The following is an 8,974-nucleotide window of genomic DNA, read 5'->3' on the forward strand; positions in this document are numbered from 1 at the left end:
AGTTGTAACCAACAGCATCCACCACTCTTTGTCAACCTTCCCCCTCCCCATCAGCCATATCTTCTTGGTCTTAAATACTGTACTAAGGAAAGTTCTTATCTTTTCTCCCTTCAGTTTTTCTTTTTTTTTTTCTTAAATAAATCAGAAATTGTGTCAATACTGCAGAAGACATGTTGTAGGTGATGTCCAGTATCATCTCTAATCTCCCTCAACCATGCTTTATTAAAATAACATAAATTATCCTTCAGCATTGGTAAACACTTTCAGTATGTTACCACACATCTCCTAACAAAGTGTCAAATATAATTTAGAAGTGCTTGTTACTTTTTTATAACTTTAAATAACACCTTTGGGTGGTTTTTCCAGATATCATTAACTTTTGTTAGTACTCAAGGCTCTCTTTGCTAACCTCTCCTCCCTCCTTCAAATTTCTGCTGCTCCTTTACATTGGTGCCATTGCTTCTTTGAGGTACCTCCCACATACTTTTAAGTCTTCCCATTACCACTAACATCAGTTTAAATTCAAAACCACTTGTTTCAGGAACATGAATGAAGATTAGATGTTGGTTCCCACCAATATCTTATATCCTCTACTTGCCATACTCTAAACGAGAGGACACAGAGATTAGAATTTAGCCAGAAATCCATGACTTAAACAAAAAAATCTAGCCCTGCTTAACAGAGTACGATATGGTTTTGAGGAAGAAGATGCTAAGGGCAAAGTCCACAATCACATGGGGTTTTTTAAGGCCTCAGGTGAACAAAACCTGGAACCCATCAACTCACATGATCTGTGATAAAGTAATTGCGCACACAATCATTAACAGGCTTGACTCAAAAGTAACAGAAGCATTATTCACCTTTCAGAGACAAGGAACTGCTGTACAGATTAAATAAAATGTCTGCAGTTAAAGAACAGTTTGTGGAAAATGACATTATCTGAATCCATTTCATAAGACTTTCATCACTCTCTGATTTCACATAAATCCATGTCCCTACCATGCTTCAGCTTCACAGTTTGCAACTGGAAATCCAAATTCAAGACACTGTGGAGAGAAGTCAGAGACATTTCTGTCAAACTGTGTAACGCTGAGAAGCAACTGGCCCAAAGAAGAGACAACTACATGAGACAGTACAGTCTGTTTCTCTGCAAAACAGAGGTTGGCAAGCAATCTCAGGGTCAAAGATGAGACTGAAATAGCAAAATCATGTAGGGAATATGCTGTCTAATAAACTGCAGTCTGGCTGTGTTTCTGTGTCAGAGGAAGGTCTTTGTTAGAGGTGTCTTAGAAGTCCTGAGCACTGCGCTCAGTTCCAGGACCTTCAGTAGGTATGGCATTCTTACATTTGCTTCTGCAACACGGCACGTGTTTTACAGGAAAACTTTTAAACAGCAGGCAATGCATAAGTGGTCTACAAGCAAAGTGTTAGCAGCTACATTAAAGAGAAGATTGCCAGATTTCTTAAAATTGTGAAAAAAAAGATGACAGGTCCAAAACGCAACAGTATAAAGTTGAATAAAGTACAACCTAGACTTTGGTTTTCACGGTCTATACCTTTTGTACCACATACATGGACGCTGTTGCTGATAATTCAGAGAACAAAAAAGAATAAATAATTAGGATAAAGTAACAATACTCTTATCTACAAGTTAAATGTACTTATAATACACCAACAGCTATCTCAGAACAGTAACCAAAAAAAAAAACCAAATTTTTAAAAGTACTTATGCCTAAAGGACATTTTTCTTTTCATCATTATTTACAGAACACGCAGAGCAAAGATAGCCAAGGTTAATATTTGTATGCCAAGACACCACTCCAGTCTCCTCCTTTTGACCTTGCCCAAGGTTATTCTATACCTGTAGTAACAGGTCAGGTTTTTCCCTTCTTTTTCCCCTTACCACACACCTAGATATTACAATTAATTCAAACACCTAGCTTTACACGGGACTTTGAAACTACTTGTTCTCTAACAATAACTACCTCCTCCACTGCAAGACAAGGGCCCTGAGCTGAAGCCAACTGCCGTATGCACCAGGACTGCAGCAGCAGTACAACTGCATGCCTGAAAAAGCAGCTGGTAGAATCCAATTTACAACCTCACCTTCAGAAAAACAATGCCAGCTACTTACATTCTGAAGTGGTAAGTGTAAAACCAAGATTTTTACACAACTGCACTGGAGTATTTTATAGATGTTAATTCAGGGTATATATCAATCTCTTTCAATGGCAGCACACAAACATACTGACAAGGTTGTGGATTTTCAAGTAAGAAATGGAAAAGTTTCTATATTAGTAGCAACCAGGAAGATCTCTAGGAGAATATAACAAATACTCTTATCTGTTGAAATTCCATAAGTGCAAGGGTATTTGTGAAGCCTAGAAGCTAAATCGATATAACCTATTTGAAATGCCATTTAATCAGTGACATATTATTGTTCTTGCTATTAGATGGGACTTTTCCATATGCAAAATTTTCTCCATATGTGTAAGCCCAGGCTCAAGCTGCAGCTTGCAAAAGCAAGACAGTCCTTGCCTGAAATACAAACGCAATTCAAAATTGTTTGTTAAACAGTAGAAAATGTTACATAGGATGGCCAAAGAAAACTGAGCTCACTGTACAGAGTATTAAAATGAATGCTTCCTGTGAAAAAGACTACTTTCACAAAATACCTGTAGTCAGAATGATATCTTGTATAGCTGGCAATCTGAGACAGTTCAAATCTTACAACTTGTAGGAATCAGACATTCATAAAGCTAATTTTGGGAAAGAAATCAATGCCAAGAGATCTCTACAAAATTCAGGGGTTTATTTTCTTTATTTTTTCATAGGCAAGTTTTCCCTGAACTTGTATTTTCTAACACCTTCCACTGTTTACAAGACAGCAGAGATGATCAAAAGATGCATAGAGTGGCATCAAAAACATAAAGGGAATTCAGGACTACCACCAAACCGCTCACCTTCATGAGTCTTTCCCACCCAAAGATGACTTCTCTCTCGGCCAGTGTCTTTCCACATATTCAAAGGAAAGCTGTAAACTGCTAGATGGAAGCAGTCATCAGCAGCATGACTCCCTTTGAAATGAGGTATTTTGCTTAAAACCAAAATGACATTCCTGTCAGCCAACTTTATTTCACCTGACAGTCTTGCTTCTTTTTCCACTGAGGCTCTCTAAGCACAAAGATTACAGAACTAGTGATCATTAGGCAAATCAAGTTATTGCTATAGAAATCCATGACCGGAACAAGGGCATTTATAAAATCACAGAATTATCAATATTACTGAAGAAGCCAACGCAGAATGTCTGTTGTGCAGAACACCAATATATATCCAACGTATTAAGTTACAAGTAAAACTAGTTGAGAGAACTGATCTGCTACAAAGGAAAAAACAAGGTTATATTCTGTTATTACTATTCAAAGATTTTAAAAATCTAGTTTACACATACTTCCCCAGTTAACACAAGTAGGAAGTATGGAAGGTCTCACTATCCAGAACATTTGCTTTTTAAATAGGTGGCTTTCCCATTACCGTAACCATTCCAAGTATAAAACGTGAAAAGTCTTCAATGTCTCTGCTGAACAGCCTAAACCACCATGGCCTTACATAGTATTAAGATACTTGTGCAGAGTTTAAAGCTGTGAGTACCACTGGCATTGCCACTAACACAGTTGAGTCCTGGCGGTCCCTACTTGGCAGAGTGCTGCCAGTAAACTGTTTTGATGACTTGATTTATAAATCTCTTGAGGAAAAAGAAAGTGACGAACATTTCATTCTCCTGCTGCTTTGGAACTGCAGAATACAGCTTCCAAACAGCATGAAAGTAGACTATCATCCTTTAACTTTGCTTGCATCATGGAATCATGCACAAAGCTTATTTGTCCGCGCTGCCAGCAACTAGCAAAGAAAATTGGACCTGATTTTTCAACTCCATCAGGCAACAGAAGCAAGCACTCAGACTATTTAAACAAGGACCCACACTGAGATGAAAAGCTGTATTTGCTTACAACTTTCCAAAAGTAGCTTCAAATACAGAGCTAGATACAGAACCCACACACTCCTACAAACGACAGGAGTCTCACAAGACCTCTCAATATTTAGTCAAAAGACTAAATATTCTAACCCCTACAGAAAAAAAGAAAGAAAAAAGAATGTACAAAAAGACATAATGAGAAAAAACCCTACACAGTCCTTTTCAGATTTCAAAGCATACACTATTGAAAAATGCTTTAGTAGAATCAAGTGACTAAATCTTTAAGTATCAGAACAGTTAAAAGTCAGATTTTATTCCAAGTATAACTCTAAAGCGTATTCCTTAAGCAAGACTTCCATCATTCGAATAAACACTATGTTGCCATAGTTAAAATGGCACATTGACATTTATATCCACATGGAAGAGAAACATATGTATTAATGGCACATACAAAATATAGCTTTATACCTGCACTCATGTATCCCTGTCATGCTCCATATATCTCCTCTTGGTAAAATAAGTATGCTAAAAGCACAACCAATGAACTCAGGTGTTTTAAATGGTAACTAAGACTTAAATATAAAATTCATTGTATCTTTATAGCAAAGCAGGTCCATTCACAAAATACTCAGCCTCCACTATTTGAGCTACATATATCCAACAAGCCGATGTCATTAGCAGCAATTACACCAATCAAACTTTGCTATTCTGTTACAGCCTATATTACAAGTTCATTTACTGTACTTTATGCCGAGTGCAGGAAGTTGTGTCTGTGCTAAAACATCTGCCAAGAAAAGCAATCTCGGGCAAGATTTTTCATAAACCTGATGTATTTGTGCACTGCCACAGCATATAACATAAACCAGAGCACTGAAAATGGACTAGTAGTAACGAAAACCAAAGTGTCTGTGAAAGGTTTCCAGACATATTCCAAGACCACAGGTAATTAAATGATCTATTTACAGGGGGTCTACAGGAGAAGTGAATAGACAGTTCTATGTATTTATAGGAACTGATACAGGCCACAAAGGGCAGAAGCTCACTCCACTTCTCCGTGGAAAAGCAGCGAAAAGGTAAATAACCGCTGGGAAGTAAAACCGTGTCGGTGGAAAGCCGCGGTGAGGACGCAAACGGCACAGCATTTTCTCAACGAGTACTGGTAACAGAGATCAACGGGGTGTGGAGGTGTGTGTCCCCGCTCCACACGTCCCCAAACCCAGGAGCTGTTCCCGCGCCAGGCCGGGGCGGCAGGGCCTCAGCCCCGACAACAGCACACCACCGGAGCGCAGCGAGCCCCCACCTCGCCCCACAGCCGCAGCCGCCTTCCCCACCCCCGCGCTGCCCCGCTCACCATGGTGTCCGAGCCGGCCCCGCCCGCCGCCGCCGCTCCAGCCGCCCGGCCCGGCCCCGCTCCCAGCACATAAATCCGCCGCTCCGCTCCCGCCGCCCCGTCAGGCCCCGCCGCGCCGGCTCCCGCCCGGCGCACGCCTCGCCGCGGAGGTCACGCCAGGACCCCGCCAGTCCGAGGTCCGCCGGAGCTGTCCAAATAACTGCCTGCGCGGATGGGGCGGGGACGCACCGAGACAGCGACGCGGTGGCCAGCTTGCCGTTCCGCTCCCTCGGGCAAAGGGGAAGGCGGCGAAGAGAGGCGCCCGCCGGGGCACACCGCCCGCCGGTGCCTTTGAGCGAGCCCCGTCAGGCGCAGCACGGGCAGCCTGGTCCGGGCAGTCCACCGGCGTGACCCGAACCACGTGACACGGGAGGTTGCCCCGAGTGCTAACTTCCCTACTCGACCCCGCGGGGCGGCGGAATCGATGTTCACCGGGAGAGGAGCGGGAGCGGGAGGGGGCGGGGTGGTGACGGGGGGGGATTCAGCGGCGGTGCGAAGGGAGGGGGGCGGATAGACGGTACGGCGGCGCACTCGCGCATGCGCCTTGGCCACTTTCCAGTCTCCGGGCTGGCGGCGCTGAGGCGCATGCGCAGAGCTGGAAAATGAAGCCGGAAGTGCTGCTAGGGCGGGAGGGAGTGCGGCGCGCAGCGTCGGGGGTCGCTCCCGCCCTCCCCGCTGATGGCGGCGGTGCCCGGGGAGAGAGCGGCGGTTTATCGGTCATCCCTGAGGGGTGCGACGGCCTTAGCGAGGCCTTCCGAAAAATCCTCCCCGCTTGGAGGGACCCACTAGGCGGGTTCTGAGGCGAACGGGGCCCAGCGTCGCCTCACGGTCCCGCCGGTGTGCTGTGGAGGCAGGAAAAGGCGCGGAGCCGTTAGACGTGAGGAAAATATACCGTGTGTCTGCCTTCCCGCAGCCCTTCCGAGGCAAAAGACTATTCGGTCATTGGTCTCTGGTCCATTAACCGCCTTGTTTCTGTCATAAGAAGACATGCGGCTCGATAGCCAGCCTCCTGGGTCCCAAAAGAGCAATGGCCAAGTGTCGTATCTCTCAAATAACAAAACTGCTTTCTTGTAAATCCTGCTGCTTTAAATGTACCGCCACGGTCTGTCATGCGTGAACTGGAAACCGAAGTGCAAGTATTCAGCTTGAATGGATAAACAGTCCTTTTATAGAAAATACTTACCTGCATGTGTTGGTTTTTTGACAAACTTTCCCTGCTTTTCAGGGAGTCCCAAGGGTGGGATTCACAGTGAATCTAAATCTCGCTCCACACACAAATATGTAGGAAAAGATAATTGAGTAACGTCTTAACAACTGTCATGGAGACTTATAAACTGTGACATTCTGACGTTTTTAATTGTTACTTTGAAATAGGTGGCAGCTAAAATAAAAACCCAACAAAACCCACTCAACATCACAATAATAAAATAGAGCAAACAGACTTCAAAGGAAATCCTCTCAGATACTAGAGATTACAGTACTGGGGACAAAGACAAGACGTTTTTACCTGTTGAAACCATTTTATTTTAGTCAACAAGTCCTGGGCTTCCCAATTTATTAACGCTGATTTGATGACATTTGTGGCAAAACTAGCACAGTAGAGAAGAGCACTATCGGTTTAAGAAAATAACAAATTCTAAAGGCATTCTGTTCACACGTTAATGACATGTTCCTGGCATCCAGAGAATTCTAAAGAAAGTAAGTTCTTAAAAGAGCAAAATTACAACTGAAAACATTAATCTTGTTCTGAGTGTAGGAATAGTAAGAGATCAGATGCATTTGGAGAGCAACCAATTTGAGGCACATTTAACGCTTCTGAATGCAAAAGTCAAAAGTGTGTGTCTTTTAAAGGAAATTCATAACTTACCTGTGGAGCTCTTTGGCATGAGATTTCACTGCTGGTAAAAATTTGGTGGCATTTTATAACCACCACACAATCAAAACTGATAAAAAGCAGAGCTTTTCAGTAACTGAACCAAGAATTGCTTATTGCTTGGCTTGAATTCTTAACAAGCATGAGTTTAGAGCCCTAGTATTTTAATTCTAGTGTTGCTTAAAGGGTGTTTAACAAAAACAATCAATATTCACACAAAACCAAGGCCAGAGTTGTAAACACCACACAAAGATGGATTTTTTTGAAAGGATTTATATGGGCTGAGTAGAACCTTAGCAGCGAGCAAGCTGAAGAAGATTGTCCCATGCATTATTAAGTGCAGCTGATGCAAACACTGTCTCACCTGTGCTGGTGTTCTCCTAAACCCTCTTGTCTGGCACAGCGGGCAAGTTTTAAGAAACCCATTAGCGCAGACATGGCCTTGCTGCCTGTGCCGCCAGGATACAAGGCTGGGTTAAGTGTAACACATATGCCTCACGATTCAAGAAACAGGCAAGGCTCCCCAAAAATAGCTAGCCTCTTCCACACTGTCAGATGTGGCCTCAGCAGCCTCTCCGTTCTCTTTACTCCACATCACTAAACTCTCTTTTCTTCCAGGTTACCATGGAGTAACCCCCACACCGAGTAATTCTTTAACCTCTTTAATGGTTTAAACAATTCTTCGTGTAACATGCAACATGTTGTATGGCAACTAGCATGACTTAAACTCGCTTTATGTCTAAACAGATGTAAGCTTGCCAGTTTTGTGAAATGTATGGTGAGATCACATCGTTCATAAAAAATTTTCCTTATGAAGGAAGGAGCAGGACTCACAACACTGACAAGCTCTGAGAACGTTTTCATTACATTCTCTACGGGCTCCTTCCTTAAGCTTGGTATTAGAGCTGATCACTTTCCCACCATCTTTACAAAGAACATTTCTACTGCTGTGATTTGAGATGAGCTGTTTCATCAGCAGTTTAAGTGCATGTGACTGTAGTGCAGCTGTGCCACAGGTGTCATTCTGCTGCTGTGGCCACGCAGATAATGACTTCCAGCAAAGAGAGTGAGGGAGACAGCATCATTGTAGTCAGATTTAGTGAGAAAATATCTAAAGAGGTTCCTCAGCCTTCAAAGTTCATCATGATGTCACAGTTAATGTGTTGTCAAGGATCGTCCTCACTTCCGTATCCATTAGACCTTTACATCCTTGGGGCTATATAGAGGAAGCTTAACAGGACTGTGGCACAATTGTTTCTGATCTCCAGCACAACGTTATGAAGTAACTTTGCACTCTGATACAGCAGCAGTCTTGCTCCAGACAAAGGCAGAGTCTCAAGGAAACAGAGAAGAGGAGAACTTCTATCAAGGAGATTCCCTTTTTTCCAGTCAAGTGGTAAGGAGATCTAATCTCATGGTTATCTGTGGGACAGTACTTCGCTTTCAGGAGTTGGGGAGTTTCAGTGACTTCCATCTGATCTTCATTATTTGAAAGTTATAAAATGTTATAAACATTTTTGAAGATGCATTATCTCACAGCTTCCTGCATGGCAAAAAGCCCAAGAAATCTTCCTCTGGAAAATGAGCCTGGAAATAGCTGAAATGCTTACAGACACTTGAGAAGTCTGTGATGTGATTTAAAGCAAGGCAACTGAGCTGCTGAGAAAAAATTTAAAGGACAATGTTTATTGTATTATAATACCATCTACAGTCCCTAGATGACCTAGTTTAGATC

General features: G+C 42.9%; 1 protein-coding gene across 2 annotated transcripts in view; it reads right to left on the reverse strand.

Moving 5' to 3' along the window:
• The window catches only part of TMEM161B (transmembrane protein 161B), a 38,966-nt gene extending 33,511 nt beyond the window's left edge, over positions 1-5,455 (reverse strand). The window contains exon 1 of one of the 2 annotated variants that reach the window (XM_054809699.1): positions 5,328-5,455. In XM_054809699.1, coding sequence (XP_054665674.1) covers positions 5,328-5,398 — 71 coding nt within the window. In that variant the 5' untranslated portion in view covers positions 5,399-5,455. The remainder of the gene's footprint in view (positions 1-5,327) is intronic. The other variant, XM_054809698.1, reaches the window with a different exon arrangement.
• Positions 5,456-8,974: the final 3,519 nt, after the last annotated feature.

Source organism: Grus americana, chromosome Z (genome assembly GCF_028858705.1).
Source record: "Grus americana isolate bGruAme1 chromosome Z, bGruAme1.mat, whole genome shotgun sequence".
Taxonomy (NCBI): Eukaryota; Metazoa; Chordata; class Aves; order Gruiformes; family Gruidae; genus Grus; species Grus americana.